Below are 21,309 nucleotides of genomic sequence, written 5' to 3'. Positions count from 1 at the left end.
TCAGTCACCTGAGAAGGTCAGTTGAGTAATCAGTCCAAATGTTTATTTCAATGGTGGATTAAGACTAGCAACCACAACCACCAACCGTCCCCAATGCAATTATTTGATGGAATGCTTAACTTTACATATAATGGAGGCACAGTCCTAGAAAAGCAGCAAGAATTCTTTCTATGTGGAACAGCTTGATTGTCGTAGATTGTAGGCACCATAGAGAATCAGAGTGAAGAGCAATCACTGATTTAAATTGAGGTACAGCTGTGTCCTTATTTCATTTCAAAGAGTAATGAAGCAGAAATGCAGTGAAAGCTCACACATTTGGGTGGCTTGGGAACGGAACTGTTTTGGATATGTGAAAATGCAGATGGGGCCAGGTTCCCAGTATGGCTCCACACAGTTATCTCCCAGCTCCCTAGCAGTTCTTCGAGTCTTTCCAAGACCGAGGACCAGCACTCCAGCCCCCCTGGAGTCTCCCAAGAGTTCTTGTTTTCTTGTTGACTTCTCTTAGTTTTCCCCATCTTGAATCTGACTTTTATTTTCTTTCTATTTCTGGGTCTTCAAATGATTCTATTAAGTCAATCTAACATTTTGGAGTGCAAGTAAGGAATTACATGGAGACAAGAGAGAGGAAAATATGTCTTCTTCTGGGCTTACTTCCTTAGACAAGATTAGAAAAGGGAAAATGTGAAATAGAATTGCAGGCTTTCCTGTTTAAAACCTGAAAGAGTCTGTTTTAAAAATTATATTGGCAAATAGATCTTATGGAAATAAACACTAGCTTAATTGTTATGACATAATTAACTTCCATCCAGTGAGCATGAGGGCAGAACATAAATCTACAAATATCAGATGGATAAACATATTAAAGAGAAAGAAACATTATCAAGTAGAATGACATAAAGGCAATGGTGGCACAATGGGAAGAGAGGAGGACAAAGCTCTTTTGCCAGGAACTGGGAGTCTGTGGAATCTGGAAATCTGTGTTCTATCTGACATGAACTTAAAAGATGAAAGGTCAGTGTCTTCATCCCACTGCAATCCCACCTCCCCTTGCTATACCAGAACCCTTATTGTTTAGGGTCAAATGGGCAAAGTCTTAGACCAAAGTATCAAGGGGAATGAAAAGTAAATGATTTACATTTCTGTTTTAGACTCTTAAATTAGGCAGTAAAACCACAAGATAATATCATATAATAAATGTTAAGATGACTTTTTAAAAAATTATATCTAATGACTTTTTGTGAGCCATTCCCAGGGAAAGGTATGTACCTTAAATGAATGGTAATAGGATTATTAATAAGTTAATAAAGATTTATGATTACATTTTTCTACTACTCTCAGTTCTTAGCCACCCCCCTCAGCATAAGAACCTTTTAAATTCAAAATGCCATAATTTCTGTATCAAGCTCCCTACAAAATATATGCTTAAATAATGTTGGCTTTTAGAAGATTCTGATAAAAAATAATATATCATATTTGCAGTTTATATTTTTTGATGACTTAGGATACAAATGTAGGGAGTGATAGTGATCCCCATCATTTTCTTTCTTTAGTAAGGCTGGAAACATACTAGGGAGTAAATCCATCTGTTCTATTTTTGTTTTGTCTGCTTCAGATAAGCCTAGTAATGAGCCATGTTGAAAAAATATATTTGATTAGTGGAACAATGAAAAGAACTAAAAAATGGAAACTCTAAAAGAAACACATTTAATTTCTAAAGAATCCATTCCAAGAGCTCGATTACCCACCTGCTCTCATTAATTGGAATATTTAATCAGCTATGATTGCTTATGATAAATACCTTGGAAGTAACAATGCTGTTGTATTGTTTGACTTTGTCTGAAACCCTTTGGTTGAAGCCAGTGTTTTTCCAAGTTCTCAAATTATTCTAATATATTTCTTTGAAAAGAAAAAAGTCAGGTAGAATGGCAAAAAGTAATCTGGAATTTCCCTGAAATATTATTTCTATTGGAGGTTTTTAGGGGATACAGAAAATGTCCACTAACATACGTTGCGGGGAGAAAAAACCATGAGCAGCTGACTAACTCTGGCTCCTTCCAGATAGGGAGGGACTGGGTTCCTCTCTCCCCTGGCATGAAGTGCACTCAGGAGGAAGTGGATCTGAACTTGCTGAGATACACACACACTGGGGCAATGGATTCCCAGAATCAAGATAGCTTCACCTTCTACCTTTGGGATGGCGACAACAGGTCCCCTGCTCTTGACTGTCAAATCACCATCAAGGACATGGAAAAAGGTAAAAAGCATGTCTACCAAGGTTTACTGGGATCAACTTTGCTAACTGGTATAAGTATTCCGCATTTGTTTCTGTCTCTTTCCCTCCCTTCTTTCCTTTTTTCCTGCCACTCTTCATCTTTGAAATTCTATCATTTATGTTTAGATCCTTTGGCTTCTCACCTGCTTTGCCTGGGACCTATGAGGTTCACAGAAGTAGCCAATCCATTCATTATTTTTTAAAGTTTATTGGAAATTCAGCTTTGCATACAATGTGGCTATACAGGCTACTTTAACTGTTAGGATTTTTTTTTTTTTTGCTTTAAGTAGAATTTTACCTAATTGATGTGTAACTCTAGTTTTATCTTCAGTAAGTGATCTATCACTGGAAAATGGAGTTTCAAAGGAAAAGTACTTCTCAATAAATGAAAAATATATTTCAAAATTTAAAAATAATAAAGATAATCTTTGTCATTAGAAAGGCTGGAAGTTGTTGCTTCTTTCACTTTGAAAGTGCTAACATATGCTTTTTAGGGACAGGGAAAGACACTATAAGATAAGCTTCTTGTGAGGTAATTAAGCAGAATGAGTTGTATAAATGGTGAATGGGGGAAGAGTTAAATGGTAGATGGAGGAGAGTTTTTTTTAAAAAGCTCAGCAAGGAGGTGTAGAAGCTCTTGATACCTACCTGTTACTACCCTGTAATTTTGCTTCACCTTATGTGAGGATCATATCTCATTCATCTGTGTTATCCCAGGATCTAGATAGTCCCAGGATGAAGCATAATGTTAGATCCTCAGTACATGCTTAGTTGACTGAATGCTTCCCTTTTTTGCCTTGGCTGCCAGGAAGCTCAAAGGTAAATTGAATGCTTAAGTGCAATAATAAAAAAAATTTTTGCTTTATGTGTGGCAGAATTATAATTGTCCTAAAGTTTTAAAAAATTAATTCAGTTTGATCTTGAGGTGTTTACTTTGAGCTATGTAATAATATATTTTATTTGCTTATTTCCTGGTTGTAAATGTGTTCCTTAAAAAAGTCTAATAAGTGACTTCAGATAAGCTAGATGTTACTGTACACATTTATCTCTCCCTGCAAAACAACTATGTTCATCATAAATATATGTCCAGGCAAAATGTAATACAAGTAATATATTAGGGCAGACACCTAGTGTATCAGAGTAGGCCACCTTCTCATTGGCTCAGCACAACACAGTTTTACAGTGATATAGGAGAGCTCTGTTCCACATAGTCATCTAGGAACTCTTTATATCTAGACATTCCCTTATTCTGAAGGCCTTAGAGTCACTCAGGAAGTGAGATATGGAAGAAAATTAGGGGATGTCATGCACTAGGTGTGAAGGTTGTGTACCTCTCTTGCACACATTCCAGTGACTGAATCACAGTCACATGCCACATTAAGAGAGGCTGGGCAATAGAAACTTTAGCTTTGCACCCAAGAAGAAAGGAAATAAAATTGGCCAGTGCATTGCCAGACTCGGCTGCAATTGACATGTGATTATTTTCATAAGTCTTTTTTTTTTTTTTTTTTTGAGACGGAGTCTCGCTCTGCCGCCCAGGCTGGAGTGCAGTGGCCAGGTCTTAGCTCACTGCAAGCTCCGCCTCCTGGGTTTACGCCATTCTCCTGCCTCAGCCTCCCAAGCAGCTGGGACTACAGGCGCCCGCCATGTCGCCCGGCTAGTTTTTTGTATTTTTTAGTAGAGACGGGGTTTCATCATCCTGACTAATACTAAAAGGTGACTATCCAAAAACATGTGATGTAAATGCCAAGCCATTTCTGAATTTAAAAACATAGCGGCCAAAAAATTTTTTAAAAGATATTCAGTCTCATGAGGAAATAAGAAATACAAATAAACCATCAAAGTGGTACTCTTTTAACCAGTGGTTCCCAATGACAAGCAATTTTGCTTCCCAAGGGACATTTGGCAATGTCTGGAGACATTTTTGGTTGTCATAACTGGGAGTTGCTACTGGCTTCTAGAGGGCAGAGGCCTGGGGTGCTGCCTCTGCCCTCTAGAAGCCAGTAGCAACTCCCAGTTATGACTCCCAGTGGTAATGATGGCTAATTACCATCATTAGCCAGGATGGTCTCGATCTCCTGACCTCGTGATCCGCCCGTCTCGGCCTCCCAAAGTGCTGGGATTACAGGCTTGAGCCACCGCGCCCAGCCGACATGTGATTATTTTCTAAAAGGATTTTTGAAAACATATACCAAGTAGACACATTATCCTATTAATATTTTCAGTTCAAAATTTTTCTTCTTTGTTTCCTCTTACAAAGTGGTGTTTTGTCACTGTACAGTTTTTTTGTTTTGTTTTGTTTTGTTTTTTACTTAACATGGGTTTTTCCAGGTTGCTGCATAACTTTGTAGCCATAATTGTTTATCTCTAAACAAGACTGTACTGAAGAGTTAGATTTAATCACAACCTTAAAATTGAGCATTTGGTTGTTTCCATTTGGAAGCTATTATAAATAACATTAAGCTTCCCAATTGCTGTGTTGCTGTGTCTTCTGATTTGCACAGTGGCAGAAATGATGTTGAGATCTTTCAGGTAAGTTTAGGAGGACATTGTCTATAGTTGACTCTAACCTATAATCTGCCCTTACAGTGCTGAAAAATTGCATCAAGGCAAGAGCTGGTTGCTCTTCCTCCCCTCAGGTCCATTTTCTGCTCCTGGTGAAACCTCTCCTGGGTGCTTTTTGTTTCCCCCACCTAATTCATTCTTCTTACTTCCTTGATGTATTCATCTTGCTTCTCTCTGTAGCATCTGTGGCTAAGGCTTTGACTTAAATTTAGAATGGTCTTTGATTCTATGTAGGACTGAAGTTGCATAGCATTTTGAGATAAAAGCATAGTATATGAAAAGACCAATTTAGTAATCTGAAACAGTGTTTTCCAATCATGACACTATTGACATTTTGGGATGGAGGATTCTTTGTTGCAGGGGACTCCCTTGTGCATTGTAAAATGTTTAGCAGCACCCCAGGCCTCTGCCCTCTAGAAGCCAGTAGCAACTCCCAGTTAGGACAACCAAAAATGTCTCCAGACATTGCCAAATGTCCCTTGGGAAGCAAAATTGCTTGTCATTGGGAACCACTGGTTAAAAGAGTACCACTTTGATGGTTTATTTGTATTTCTTATTTCCTCATGAGACTGAATATCTTTTAAAAAAATTTTTGGCCGCTATGTTTTTAAATTCAGAAATGGCTTGGCATTTACATCACATGTTTTTGGATAGTCACCCTTTTAGTATTAGTTCACAAGAGCTCCCTAGATATTAAAGACACTGAACAAAATAATGCAATGTTTAAGAGCCTGTGCTCTAGACTCAGATGGCTTGAGTACAAATTCTCACTCAATGTTTTCTTAATAGTGTGACCACAAGCAGGTAAGTTAGCATTTCTATACCTTAGCTTCCTCATTTATCATCTGGGGATATGATAAGACAATACCTCACAAGAACGTTCTGTACCTGACACAGAGTAGAAGCTCTGTATTTGAGAGATGATCACTTTGTAATGGGCCTCAGGTGAACAAAATTCAATTATAATCCCTAGTTTGTGAAACTGCATCATTAGTCCATGTGTGACCCACTTCTACCTTCCTCAGTCATACATTTAAAAAAAAAATAGTGGTAAATTACACATTACACAAAATATACCATCTTAACCATTTTTAAGTGTACCAGTTCAGAGTGTTAAATATATTCATGTTGTTGTCCATCCAATCTCCAGAATTTTTTCATCTCAGAAAACTAAAAGTCTATACCCATTAGATAATGACTCCTCATTTCCCCCTCCCTGGTAACCATTGTTCTACGTTATGTCTCTATGAGTTTTACTACTCTAGGTACTTCATGTAAGTGGAATCATATAGTATATATCTTTACATGACTGGCTTACTTAGCATACTGTCCTCAAGGTTCATGCATGTTGTAGCATGTGCCAGGACTCCCTTCCCTTTTAAGGCTGAGTGGTATTACAGTATATGTATATGCCACATTTTGTTTATCCACTCATCTGTTGAGAGGCACTTGAGTTGTTTGCATCTCTTGGCTATTGTGAGTAATCCTGATATGAATATGGTTGTATAAATATACATTTAAAAAATATATCATGAACATTTGTGCAACTACCACACAATTGAAGGACTGGAATATTAATAATAGACATCTTCCTACATTCTCCAGAAAAAAATATGGTTCTAAATTTTGTATTATTTTCTTTCTTTTATCATTTTCTCAGCTTGCTCATATAACTAATGAATGTTAATATACTACATCTGTGTCGTTCCATGTAGCTGTAGTTCATTCATTTGACTACTGCATGAAATTCAGTTGTATGAATAGAACACAGTTTGTGTATACATTCACTTTTTGCAAAGGCATTTGGGTTGTGTGTAATGCTTTCAATTACAGACAGTACTGTGATGACCATTTGGGTGCATGTCTCCAAGGGTAGCAGGGCAAGTGTTTCTTTCAAGTACATAGCTGGGGTGGAATTGCTGAGTCAAGGCATATGTGAACATTCAACTCTTTACAAAATAATGCCAAATCTTGTACCAATTTACACTCTTTTCAAAATTGTATGCAAGACTCTCTTGATCTATGTTTTCTTCAACACTTGGTACAGTCAGGCTTCTACATCCTTGCCAATCAAAAAGTTATGAGATGACAATTTATTGTGATATTTATATTTCCATAATTACTAATGAGCTTGAGCATTTAAAAATATCTTTACTGGCCATGTGAATTTCTTCTTCTGTGAAATATCTGCTCATGTCTTTTGGTTAATCATTTTTATTAATAATAGTTATATAAACCTTTCTATGTCATATTAATTTTGATTTTTGCACAGTTTTGGCCTTTGTCTTTGGCCTTTGCCTTGGACACAATATATTTTTTGATATGATTCTTGACCATAACCTCTTATGTCATGTAGGTGATATTGTCATCCTTACAAAACCACTCGTGGTGTCTAAAGGTGACAGAGGTTTCTTAACAACCACCACTCTCCTGGCTGTGGATGGAACAGACAAGCCTGAGGAACTGCTCTATGTCATCACCTCCCCTCCACGATATGGTCAGGTCGAATATGTTCACTATCCTGGAGTTCCCATTACAAGCTTCAGCCAAATGGATATAGTGGGGCAGACCGTTTGCTATGTACACAAGAGCAAGGTGACTGTCTCCAGTGACAGATTCAGGTGAGCCCTATGGAAACTTTTCAAACCCCTTCTTTGGATTAACACTTATAGAAAAGGAGATCTGTTAATGTGCTTCACTATAGTAACCGTTTTACAAAATATGTGTATCTTACAACATCACGCTGTATACCTTAAATATATAGAATGAAATTTGTCTTTTTAAACAAAGGATAGAAAAGGAGAAAAAAATGAGTCATTTTTCAGCTCTGGTGCAGCTGTGTTTTTCTTTTACTGCCTTGTTGTATGTAAGGTGAAGCCACACAATTAAAATGACAGCAGCAAAGCAAGAAATTCGGGCCTGTTATTAAAAAAATAAACACAGTAAACAGATCTTTATGCAAGTTCTGCTATGAGGAGAAATGTGAAAAGCTGAGGCTCCCAGCTAAAGATAGACCTGGAAAAGTAATTTCCCTCTTTTTGGAGTATGTTTTTCTGTCTGACGAAAAGGCATTTATTAGTAAACATTTGGCATAAACAGACACTGCCTTTTGACACAACGTGTTCTGGTAACTATATCATAAATCATGTTGTCATAAAGTAGATCATATTTCCCCATAGAAACAATGTTATAATTGGGGGCTGCGCACCTGTTCCAGAATTCTATATCAAATAAATCATTGGAATGAGTAACAATCTGGTGAAAAAGGCAAAGATACAACATTAATGAAAATCTACATTCATTTAAAATATGGAAATTTGTTTCAAGTCACATAAAGCAAGAGCAACTCCAGAAGATCTATAATCTTGTAGCTCTTAAAGCTGGCTGAACCTGAGGTCCTGGAGAGAAACAAAGATCCCCAGGCCAGGCATGAGGACTGGGAAATGTTGGCCTTAGAGCGAACCATTGTGCACAATCCAGTTTTGAGTTTTTGTCAATTCAGAAGGAGGCCTGGAGAGCACTGGTTTGTCTATTGTACACCCACACTTTTGGCTCCTGGTGTAATTTTCACCATGTTACAATACAGTCTTCCAAAGAGCACTATAAAATAACATAAATGGAGCATACTCCTATATTATTCAATAGGTTCCCATAAACTATCAAGTATCACTGTCACACCCATGTTCAAATATCACTGTCCTCTATCTTACTTTTACCTATCTAAATTCAATATGTCTGCTCTGATAAACACTGGTTAAATGTCAGTAAAGAGGATGCTGCTCACCTTTTTAGCATTAAAATGATTTTTGAAAGCTGATTTGGATAATCCAACAAAACAAAACAAAAAATCTCAGAAAGTTGGAACTAATATCTTATTTTTTTCTCTTGATAAATGTCCTTTAACAAGCAGGTAATCATTTAATTGATCAATATTTTAACTAGTTCAGTCTTTGAGTGTTGCTAAGCATTCACTAAAACGTGAGATGTGGGGATTCCTTTTCGAGCTGGCTCTTTTGTTTGAGAGGTGGAGTAGTGAAGTTAAGATACAGGCTTGGGGGCAAGAACTGCCTGAGTGACTCACAACTCTGTGACCTTCATCAGGTTACACAACCTCCTGTGCTGTTGTTTCCTCTTCTATGAAATGGAATGATACTCGTAGCACCTGCCTCACAAGGTTGTGGGAGGTTTATATGAGCTTATGCATGTAAAGTATTAGTAGAACAACACCTGGCGCATAGAAAGAACTAAGTAAGTGTTAGCTATTACTATTATTGTCATTGTTATTGTCATTATGTTCTTTCCTTGATGACCTTCTTACTTCCAATCTTTGTAACACCAAGTATGATCTTGAAGGAGGAAAGGAGTTACCAAGAGGAGCAATGATTGTTCTTTTTTTCCTGTTTGTTAATGAAGGCTGGCTGCTTCTTGGCTTAATACATTTGTATCAGATCCAGGGCTTTTAATTTTACATGCATTTCTGGAACTTCTAGCTTCTTTCCTTTCCTGCTTCCCTCTGTCAATGCCTACAGGACAGTCTGCTGAAGACATTAGTGACTGTCTTGAAGAAACCAGTGACCTTGCTGGAGAACACAGGACTGAATGCATAAACATGTTGAGACATGAAGGTTAGATATTAATCGAATGGTGAGAATGAAAAACAAAACCTCCGTATATAAGGATTGGCAATACTGTAAAATTTTCCTAATTTGCATCTAGAGAAAGTCTTATTAGATGGCATTTTAGAAATCATTTATCCCAGGAATTTCTACATTTCTAGATCCTCAGATAATTGCCAGAGAGAACTACAAAATGCATATTCTTGGGCCTTACCCCAGAGAGGCAACTTTGGTAAGTCCAGTCTCAGGCCCAGAAATCTGTATTTTTGAAAGATATCTTCAGGTAATTCTAATGCAGTCAGGACTAGCCATCAATGGTCTGGTCTGGTCTGTTGTTCTGAATATGTTCTGAGGAGCCTCAAGAATTTATGGAAGTTGAGACTGGGGTGGTGACTCACGCCTATAATCCCAGCACTTTAGGAGGCAAGGCTGGTGGATCACCTGAAGTCAGGAGTTGGAGACCAGTCTGGTCAACATGGTGAAACCCCGTCTCTACTAAAAATACAAAAAATTAGCTGGGAGTGGTGGCGGGCGCCTGTAATCCCAGCTACTCAGGAGGCTGAGGCAGGAGAATCGCTTGAGCCCGGGAGGCAGTAGTTGCAGTGAACCAAGATGGCACCACTGTGCTCCAGCCTGGGCAACAAGAGCAAAACTCCATCTTTAAAAAAAAAAAAAAGAATTTATAGAAGCCTTTTTAGGGCCTCCCAGAGATTGAGGTTCTGGGGCCTTCAGCCCCATGTACTGATAGAACTTAGGTGTGTGTGTTGTGTGTGAGTATGCGAGTGTTGACACTAAAAACAATACTATAAATACTATAAAACTAAATATAAGAAAATTTTTTTGTGCTTGCTAATATTCAGTTTTTAGTAGTTAAAATGTTTCCTTTTAACCAAATACATTGATTCAAGGTAAAAATTGAATTGATAGAAAGCAAACTAGTAAATAATAAGAGTACACATAGTACAGGCATAAGGCAAAAATATGGTGTCAATTACTCAAGATTAGGAAACAAGGTTTTAGGGAGAAAATAAACAACAAAGGCTGAAAAGCATTGATTTGGTCCAATCCCTTATTTACACGTAGGAAATCTAGCATTGCCTGAACACCTGCAATGCACCAGAGAATGTCCTGGACTCTTTTTTGTACGTTATTTTTCTTAAGCCTTATGCTACCACCTTGCGAGAGATGCAGTAGTGTTCCCATTTTACACATGAGAAAACCAAGGTTCCAAGAGGCAAAGGAAGTCACCTAAACTGATAAAACTGAGTATCACTGCTAAATTTGGGGCTCAGAGCTCATTTCCAGTGGAAGGTTCTTTCCATTATACCTCGTTGTACTAAAAATTTGTGGAGAATATGCATTTGTGCGAAGGAACCTCCTCAATGTGTCATTGTGATATTTGGCCAGCAGTTTTACATATTTATAATGGAAGAGCCTAGCATCTGCCCAAGACCCGAATTTTAATCTTGTCATTTCACTAACCCAATCACGGACTGCTATGTTGTTTGTCAAGTGGCGCTAAACCAAAGCTGAAAGCCTGTTTTAATGAAAGTGTGATCATGGTGCTTTTTAAAAATTAAATATATGCAACCAATCTAATCACCTAAATTTATGTTGCTTGCTGTTAAATTTGGCAAGGAATTTGGCTGGGTAGAAGAGATAAATTCTGTGGCAGAGGATTTTCCCCCTTCCCTTTTTAATGTAAGCTATGGCAGCATTAATTAAATGGGGGAGTTTAATAGTCAGATTTTACCTTCTGCAAAAATATTTTGTGAATCATAAATTTCTCCTGCATTGTTTGGTGCTGCTGGCCTGGAAGAAAGATTTGGCAGCATGTTCTAGGACAGATGACACCGAGTGATTAGCAAGCTGACTTCAGCTGCTGGCAGCCGGGTACTAAGAGAACATGCTAATGTCCTCCATTTTGACATGCCGGCTGGACTTTTTTTTTTTTTTTTTTTTTTTTCTGAGGAGCTGGCGCTATTTATGATTCCATTTTTATCTCTTAAATGCCATGACAGATGGCAGCTTCTTCAGCCAACTCTATTGCCAGGCAATGCAGAAAGCTTGAAAGCACCGTGGTAATGGTGAAATCAGACCAGGCAGGCACCCCAGTCAGATCTGAGAGTCATTCTCCAAATTTCATGAGAACAGTGGTCATCTTGGCTGCATCTCTTCTCAGGGGGATGTAATAAGGGAAATTAAACAAAACGGACCCACAGAAGGGCTGCTACCACCAACTTCTTCACCTCAGAATGGATACCAGCATAGCAATGGCTTTAAGGTTTTAAACCTTGAGAATATATTTGGAGGATTTAGGGGAGGGGATATTTGGAAGACCGTCTGATCGGTCAGCTTTTCCAGACATGAACAGCACTGACCTTGTTTGACTTGTTCTGCTAGCTTTATTTTGACCGGGAACTCAACTGTAACCATTCACTCTGTCCCTCTCTCTGATGATGCCTCTCTGCCTGTGAGTAGTTTGCACTGTTACTTGTGAAAGTGGAATGATGTGTTTGATGCAGTCATGTTTAGAAATTGCATCATTTTCACCCCTGGCTTATTAGCTTTAGGTCAGCACAGACAGCTGCCTTGGTGTCCCAGATGGGAGCACTGGCCTCAGAAAACATATTTCTTACTCTTCTGTGGTCTGTGGCCCGCATGCCCTCACTCCCATCTGTCTGATGGCAGGCTGCCTGTTTCCAACGTGGGCAGATCGCGATCATCCAGCAGGGAGGGGTTTGAGATGGACAGCCTGGATCATAAGACAACTTCAGTGACCTCACAGAGGCCATGCACACATCAAGTAGATGTGGCCATCCTGAGATGAGCTTTGAGGACCCCATCAGGCATTTTTGCAATTCAGTCTCCAGAGAGGAAAGTCAGAATTAGATATTCAAGATGGCTACCTCTGATGGAGTCCCTGGCACTCACTCAAGCTTGCATTTGGCTTTGTTGCTCCTGGTCCCTTCTCTCCCCTTCTTTCTTCTTCCTTCTCTGCTGATATTTGACAAACTTTTAATAGTGCACAATGTCTATAGCTCTACAATTAATGCTAATGCTAAAAATACACGTCCTTTGGCTAACATTTACACTAACGTACCAATGGCTGATTTAACCCTCTCCACAGAGCACATTTGATATAGGGATCTGGTAAGGAATAGAGAGCCAGTTTATTTGTGAAACAGAGTAGAATGAGAGGTGTGAAACATATTTCTGGAGGGGGAAAATGGGAAAAAGGGAACTTGGAGGCACTGAGGGAGCACCTAGCCTCCTTCTTATTTTATCGTGGGTGAAATGATAGGATCTGGGGGGAATATGAAAAAGTAACAGAAAAACAATAGAATAAAGGCATAACTGTTCTCAGGCTCTGCCTGAGAAATAAAGCATAATTTTATACCTAAAAATGTGTATCAATTTACTTTTGAAACTGTGAAGGTGACTAAGTAAAAAGTTTGAAGAACAGACATATTTTTCTAGGTTCCTTTATTTTCTTTTTTTTAATTATTTTTCTTTTTTTAAGATGGAGTTTTGCCATGTTGCCCAGGCTGGTCTCAAACTCCTGAGCTCGAGCGCTCCACCCACCCCAGCCTCCCAGAGTGTCCGGACTATAGGCATGTGCCACCGTACCTGGCCTCTTTTCCTTTCCTTTCTCTTCTTTTCGTTTCGTTTTTCTTTTCCCTTCCTTCCTTCCTTCCTTCCTTCCTTCCTTCCTTCCTTCCTTCCTTCCTTCCTTCCTTCCTTCCTTCCTTCCTTCTTTTTTTATTCTTTCTTTTTTTTTTTTTTCTTTGAGACAGGGTCTCTCTCTGTTGCCCAGGCTGGAGTGCAGTGGCACGTTCATGGCTCACTGTAGCCTCGACCTCCCAGGATGAAGTGATCCTCCCAACTCAGCCTCCCTAGTAGCTGGAGCTACAGGCACGCACCACCACACCCAGCTAAATTTTGTATTTTTTGTAGAGAAAGGTTTTTGCCATGTTATCCAGGCTGGTATCAAACTCCTGGACTCAAGCCATCTGCCTGCCTTGGCCTACCAAGGTACTGGGTTTACATGCATGGGCCACTGCACTGGCATCTTTTTTTAAATAAATAATTGATTTTATAAATACCTCATGATTCAGTGATGAAATTGCCCAATTTGTTAAAAATACACTTATCAAAGGTTTAATTTCACGAAAGGAAAACTGATTGGGTTGTTTTAAGGAAACTATGTGATTTTGCTCAATCTATAATTCTAAAGGTAATTGAATACCTTTACAAACTGTAAAAAAATGCTGCTATGGGGGAAATGTATCAGGTTTCATTCTTTACAAGTCTAGGTGTGTGAAATGTCAAAGTATACTTTATTTGTTGTATTTCATTTAGCAGTTTTAACTTTTTGGACATATATTTCTTTTTCTTTGCATCAAATCAGACATGTTTTCCTTGTCAGCAGTCTTATTAACTAGATAATTAGAAAACTAAAAAACTTCAGCATAGCCTTCAAAGCAATATCAGTACTCAGCCAAACTCATCTCTTTTTACTTTTTGTCTAACTGCCTTCCCCAAGTCTGTGGTCGCAGGCAGGCTGGTTGACTAATTGCTCTCACACTATCTGGTTTCAGATTTCTTCATACTTAAAAGGATCGATGCTCAAACCCCGAAGGACAAGACACATTTCACAAAGAATAAGGAGACTGTTACTCAAATCTGCCAGATTTGTAAAATAAATATAAATGCCATAACTTCTCTAGTTAAAAAAGAAGCACCAAAGAAAATATACAATTTATATAGGTATATACAGTTTATACATAAAAATGTTATATTAATTTATATATTCTACAAAAACATTATTTTTAGAGACTTTTGTATCAGTGGAGTAGAAGAGTCCATCCTCCACGAATATTTCCAGCAACTATGGTACATGGAGAAAAGCTAATAAGACACAACTCTGATTATTTCTAAGTACATTTCTTTGGTGTACAGTGAATTTGTCAGTCCCATTTGATAGTAATGATTTCCTAACTTTTTGGAGTTTTAATATTGTGCCTTCTTTGCATAATTTCATGATACTCTTAATTCTTATTAAAATAAAAATTACATGTTGAAATGCTACAAAGATCATTTAAATCAGTGTTATTGTGAAACTGTCTTCAGTAGAATGTGATTTCATGATCAATATAATCAAAAGCACGTTATGGTATCACAAATGTAAGACTATAAGAAAGATTTTGCTTATCTCAAATGCGTATCATTTCAGCTTTCTTTTTACAGTTTTGCAGTGGTGCTCAGGCATCACAACTCTTTGTGGTGGATTGTTAAGCCAGCATTTATTTTAAACTCTGCAAGAGTAGAGGGTGCAGGGATCAGAAGACCTGCATTCTAGTCTCAGCTTCATCTCCTACCTGCCTTATGATCTCCCACCAACTTTCTGAACCTTTCTTTGAAGCAGGAAAATAATCCTTGTGTAGCATAACTCTCACCTGTCTTACAGGGAGAAAGTACAGAAGCACATGTAAACTAAGAGATTAGAGCCTCCCATAATATTTTAGAGTTGGGTGGTACTTAACGATCTTCTGGTCCATCCCATTCATTTTTCAGAGCTGTGGAAATGAGGTCTGGAAGGGGAAGATGATTTAAGTGAGATTAGATGTCTGAGAAATGTGATCTGCTATTAGGAAATCTACCATAAAAACATATGAGTAGAATGAATTAGCGAAATTCAATCCAGTTATCAGACTTACAACTTTATTACACACCCATGAAAAAAAATTGAAAAAATATAAGTAAATAAAGGGGGTATACTCTTCAAATTCATATGATGAGTCTCATTGGATGTGAAATTTTTATGTGGTGCAAGGCACATTAAGCACTGATGAGCCTGAGAAATAGGATTGTCAGAATTCCCCTGTTGTATCACATGGGTCTATCATTAATGTTGTTGGGAAAATATTCTTGGGTGTAGAATGGTCCATTTATGCATTACTCTAGTGACTGGTTTAATGATAGGGATTCTTCTGCAAGATCTGCCCTTGATTTTTCATTTGAGTCACAACACGACATACAGTAAAGGTGTGTATTGTTATCGTTTCATTCCAGTAGATGGTGACACAAGAATCCATGCTGAAGGCTGCCTTGCCTCTCTTTGCCAGATTCATCATCAGCAATGGACTGCGGACCGAGCATGGGGTGTTTGAGATCACACTGGAGACTGTGGACAGAGCCCTGCCCGTGGTAACCAGGAACAAGAGGTTGAGACTGGCCCAGGGGGCCGTGGGCCTGCTTTCCCCTGACCTCCTTCAGCTGACCGACCCTGACACAGCTGCGGAGAATCTCACCTTCCTCTTGGTTCAGCTCCCCCAGCATGGCCAGCTCTACCTGTGGGGAACAGGGCTACTTCAACACAATTTCACCCAGCAGGATGTGGACAGCAGGAATGTGGCCTATCGGCACTCAGGAGGGGACTCCCAGACTGACTGCTTTACTTTCATGGCCACAGACAGGACAAACCAAGGCTTTGTTGTGAATGGGAGAGTGTGGGAAGAACCTGTTTTATTCACCATTCAGGTAAGTATGAAAAACACAGTTCATCTGCCAGAGATGTGAAAACAGTGACATTAAGAACTTTTTTTTTTTTAGACGGAGTATTGCTCTGTCACCCAGGCTGCAGTGCAGTGACATGATCTTGGCTTACTGCAGTCTCCGCCTCCTAGGCTTCAGCGATTCTCCTGCCTCAGCCTCCCAAGTAGCTGGAACTATAGGCATGTGCCACCATGCCCAGCTAACTTTTTTGTATTTTTAGTAGTGACTAGGTTTCACCATGTCGGTCAGGCTGGTCTCGACCTCCTGACTTCAAATGATCCACCTGCCTCGGTCTCCCAAGGTGCTGGGATTACAGGTGTGAGCTACCACGCCTGGACAAGAACTATGTTTTAATTTCCTTTCCTCTTTAATTCAAATACAGATTATGCATCTACAGCACAAACAGCATATTAATGTGAATGAAAGAGATATGGTGCCCACATAGGTGCTAATGACTGACTGTGAGTGTCGTTGGTAGCACAGAAAGGAGCAAAAGCTGTGGGCTTTGGAGCCAGACAGACCTAGGTTTGAATTTCTGCTTTGCAATGTATTAACTGTCTGACCTTAAAGAATTCATTAACTCTTCTGAATCTACTTTTCCTTCTTTGAAAAACATGCCTACAGCATTGTGGTGAGAATTCAATAGGATTAGGTATCCAAAGCAGTAGCATATGGCCTGAAACATATTTGATGTTGACACTTACAAGGCAGCATCTTTACACTATTACACATGTAATAATGATGAGGGTAATAATAGCAGCAATTGCAGTAGTGTTAATGACTACAGGCCTGAGTAGTCTGAAGCTGAGACTAGAATGCAGGTCTTCTGATCCCTGCACCCTCTACTCTTGCAGAGTTTAAAATAAATGCTGGCTTAACAATCCACCACAAAGAGTTGTGATGCCTGAGCACCACTGCAAAACTGTAATGACTGCAGTTAATGACTGCAGGCCAGACCCACTCCACATAAATCTTATTTGATTCTCATAAAACTCATATGAAGCAAGTTTTGTTATTGACATTTTATAGATGAGGATACAAGTTCAGGAGTTAAATAATTTGATCAAATACACACAAAGACCTCAAGTCTTTCTGATCCCAAATTCTGTGTCCTTTCTATGACACTCCGCTGCCACATTTGTTTACTATTACAAGGATTCCTGGAGGGCATAATGTGTTTTTCTTTTTTAAGTCAAAACACATCAAGTGTATTCTGGCTCTCAAACCCTTGAATCTACTCTCCTTGGAAGTAATTCACCCTCTTCTACACACTCTCACCAAACACAAAATAGTTAAAATTTATCTCTCACTTCAGAATACTTTCTGACTAGTAAAATAGTTACATTTTTCCGTTGCTCTGAGAAAGAGAGAGAGAGAAAAAGAAAGAGACATTTATTTTAGGAAATTGGCTCATGGCTTATGCAATTTTAGGGCCTGGCATGTCCGAAATACACAGGGCAGGTTGGCAGGCTACAGATTTCTTTCTTTCTTTTTTTTTTTTTTTTGAGATGGAATCTTGCCTGTTGTCCAGGCTGGGGTACAGTGGCGCCATCTTGACTTACTGGAAGCTCCGCCTCCCGGGTTCATGCCATTCTCCTGCCTCAGCCTCCCGAGTAGCTGGGACTACAGGCACCTGCCATCACACCCGGCTATTTTTTTTGTATTGTTTTTAGTAGAGACGGGGTTTCACCTTGTTAGCCAGCATGGTCTCGATCTCCAGACCTCGTGATCCGCCCGCCTCGGCCTCCCAAAGTGCTGGGATTACAGGCTACAAATTTCAGCAGGAGTTAACGTTGCAATCTTTAGCCCAAAGGAAGTCTGGAGGCAACATTCCTTCCTTTTGGGGGGACTTCAGTCTTTTAAGGCCTACAATTGATTGGTTGAAGCCCACTTGCATTACGGAGAGTGATCTCTTTACTCAAAATTTACTGATGTAAACGTTAATCGCATCTAAAACACACCCTGTGAAGTTGACACATAAAATGAAGCCTCACAGAGTCTATCTATGAGGGAAGCCTTGAGAGCATAGAGTGGGTGCTGGATAAGTCCTTGGCAGTCAGGAGGTCCAGAAAATGCAATGAAATGATGCACTGGGAGAAGAAAGAAGATATTGACATCGTGGACACAGTAAGAAGCACTTTGTATTAAAATTATTGTTTTTATTTTTAATCATATGTTTTAATTGATCTTAGTCACATTCCCTTTTCAGTCTGTTAGTGTCTTTTTTTTTTTTTTTTATTCCTAACTCCCTAACCTAGGTTGAGACCTGTCTCTGTACTGTCCCACCAGGGATACTTTTCAGGGTCTCTTTGGCTGCAAATTTATATGAGTTATAAATTCTGAGTGTAGACGTCACAGTTCCTTCCTACACTCCATAGCACAGATGGAAAAGAGGATGGAGATTGGGGAAAGTACCAGAACTTGAATCAGGTCTCTCCCAACACCAACACTCATCTTAAAGAGCATGGCTATTATAAGAGAGTTATCTATTGGAAGTTGTGGAATTTACTGATAGGAAAATGTTGGACATATATTGTAAAGTTTTTTTTTTTTTTTTGTCAAAAGTATAAGGCTTTCCTTGGCCAAAAAAAAAAAAAAAAAAAAAAAAAAAAAAAAAAGAAATCATTATGTGTAAAAACCCCACAAGGTAAGCTTCAAACTTCCTCCCGTAATTCCCCAGAACCCTCAGTCTCTTTGAGCAGAGAAGTCGAGAGCCTTTAGAAAGTGACTGAACCCACCAGCAGTGGAGGAGAGATGACGCCCTCAGTATCTTGCCTTCAGGAGCTTTTTCTGCCAAGACAATATGGATGTTGACCGCCACTGAGTGGTAAACTGGTCCAAATAAGTCTCCCAACTATGGGTAAACTATTTTTCTGGTGGTACCTGAGTAATTGAGGGCCAAACTACTGCAAAACACAGATGTATTTAACTGACACAGTCACAACCTGACATTCATTTTGTAGGAAATCTTTTCTGTCTGATCAAAATTATTGCAACTGATGCAACCTGTACTTCTCCTTTAAAGGGGTCAGGTGAGGGAGAAAAACATCATGACATTGCTTTCTGTGCATTTCCTGTAAATACAACACAAGTTATCAAAGGATAGAGCTTTCTTTTAAAAAAATCTAGAAACCCAATATTTAAAAATGTTTCTGGTGTACTGAGCCAGAAGATCTACTTTTGACAAAGCTAGAAGTTGAATAAGACCTAGGATATATTTTAATGTGACCAGAGACATGACGGGACCGTGTTGCTAGAGTTTAGATGTTTTTTTAAAAACACATGATCACAGTAGGCATTTATTACTTTTGTAACACTTTCATTTTTAAGGAATTATAACATCCAAAACCAAAATAAAACAACCATCCTACGTTCAGCTATTCATTTAGTATCAACTTTGGGTATTTTTTATATGGCTTAGAAGTACTTTAATTTTCCTCTTCTTCCACTAACCATCTCTCTTACTGGCCACATGGTTGTGGGAGCTTCTTCCCTCACAGGCCACAATGACAATTTGACACCCAACCTCACTGCTCTGAAAGTTGCCACCCATACTCTTCAGGAGAGGAGAAGAATGACTGTGACTTTTGAAAATGTTTGTTGCTTTTTCGGTTTATAAAATAAGTATGTATTGTAAATAATTCATAAACTACAAGAAAAAAAATTCTTGACGACCATACCACTCCAAAAACTATTGTTGGGAGCTTTCTTCCATTCTTTTATTTTGTTCAATTAAAAATGAGATGATATTATATACACTATTTTTTATGCATACTGCCTGTTTCCATCTTCATGTGTTTTAAACATTTCCTTTTGTCATCAACTATTCCTGATAGTTCTTGATAACTAATCATATTCCTGGTAGCATGATTTTTAAAGGCTGCTTGGAACTCAGTCTCAGGTGGAGATGGTTTATAAATCCCCTGGTGGACTTTTTATTCTTTTTGTAAATTGCTTTTATAAGTAGTATTTTAGTGAATATATATCCAATCATTTTTGCATACATATCTGTTTCTGCAAGATACAGGAAAATTTTCACTGTTTTGTACCCCTACCAGCAAAATATAAAAATATCTGTTTCTTCACGTATTCATCAGCGTGAGTTATAATTATTTCTGTTTTTTTTTTTTTAAAGAATCTTGCCAATTTGAGAGGAAAAAATGGTTGGTTGTGACAAAATTTCTTATGAAATAAACAGAGGAGGAGCTGTAATCTTTCCCCACCCCAAAACAAATGAACACATTTATACAAATCTCCCAGACTTTTGCCTATGTCTATACAAACATTATGTATAGATAAATATATATTTTTAACAAAAATAGTATTATAATTATATTCTAATTCTATTCTGCAACTTGCCAGGTTTATCAGTTAACACAAAATTGTGGAAATTTTTCATCATCAATTCATTTTCTCCCTTATTCTTTTTAATAGCTACAGAGTAGTTCATTGTATCATAATACACAAAAATATACATGGTCTTATCATTGACATGAATTCTTTACTTTGCTAGGGCAAAGTAAGATTTACAGTAGTATCAGTTTGGTGTAAATGAAATTAAGAACCGAGAGATTAGGAGTGAGGGGAATGAAAATTCTTTTACATATTTTCTAGTATCAGTGGTGAATCTGTTCTAATCCATCCAAACCTGCTCTGTCCTTAACCTACAACAGTCATCTTGCAAATGCAAGATGCACTGAGCTCCATACAGACTGAACAAAGTCCTTTGTTGTGTTTGAACCTACACTTCTGTTCTCACTTACGAGTAATTGCTCATCCACCATCTTCACAAATCTAGTCCACTTATTCAGCTACCCGGCTCTCATCCTCAATGAAACAAATATGCAAATGTCTAGAAATAATCACCTTTCACTTTTCCCTTACTGAGGTATCTCTATTTTTATTCAACATTTTTGCCAGTTGAAAAATAGACATGCCAAAAAATTTTTCTATATATTTGTAAACCCTCACAATTTTGTGTCTGTAAATCACTAAACACCAGGAAAATCGGGGAAGTTCTTCTGTGGAGTTAACCTGAAGTCTGCTCTAGAATTCTTGGGTCAATTTTAGTATATTAATTTAATAGACATTTCCTGGGCTTCTGTTATGGTTCAGGCACTGTGCCAGGTACAGGGAATCCATGGCGGTAAAAGACCTGATGCCTGCCCTCTCGGAACTTGTATTCCTAAGTGGGAGTCAGGCAATAGATAAATTAATAAAGTGGGGTCAAGGATTACAGTGGAAAGTTGGCCTCTGTTCCAAGCACTGTGATATTTGCTGAGGCCGTTGTGAACAGCA

General features: G+C 38.5%; 1 protein-coding gene across 4 annotated transcripts in view; it reads left to right on the top strand.

Moving 5' to 3' along the window:
- FREM1 (FRAS1 related extracellular matrix 1) overlaps nt 1-21,309 on the top strand; it is a 169,314-nt gene that overhangs the window by 112,708 nt on the left and 35,297 nt on the right. Inside the window, exons 24-26 of one of the 4 annotated variants that reach the window (XM_030920400.1) lie at nt 1,972-2,254; nt 7,194-7,458; nt 15,582-15,996. In XM_030920400.1, the coding sequence (XP_030776260.1) occupies nt 1,972-2,254; nt 7,194-7,458; nt 15,582-15,996 (963 nt within the window). Of the gene's footprint in view, nt 1-1,971; nt 2,255-7,193; nt 7,459-11,421; nt 11,927-15,528; nt 15,997-21,309 lie in introns of those variants that run through there. The other 3 variants (XM_010389356.2, XM_030920402.1, XM_030920401.1) reach the window with 3 other exon arrangements.

The sequence above is a fragment of the Rhinopithecus roxellana genome, chromosome 16, assembly GCF_007565055.1.
Source record: "Rhinopithecus roxellana isolate Shanxi Qingling chromosome 16, ASM756505v1, whole genome shotgun sequence".
Taxonomy (NCBI): domain Eukaryota; kingdom Metazoa; phylum Chordata; class Mammalia; order Primates; family Cercopithecidae; genus Rhinopithecus; species Rhinopithecus roxellana.
This window is presented reverse-complemented; position numbering and strand designations above follow the sequence as displayed.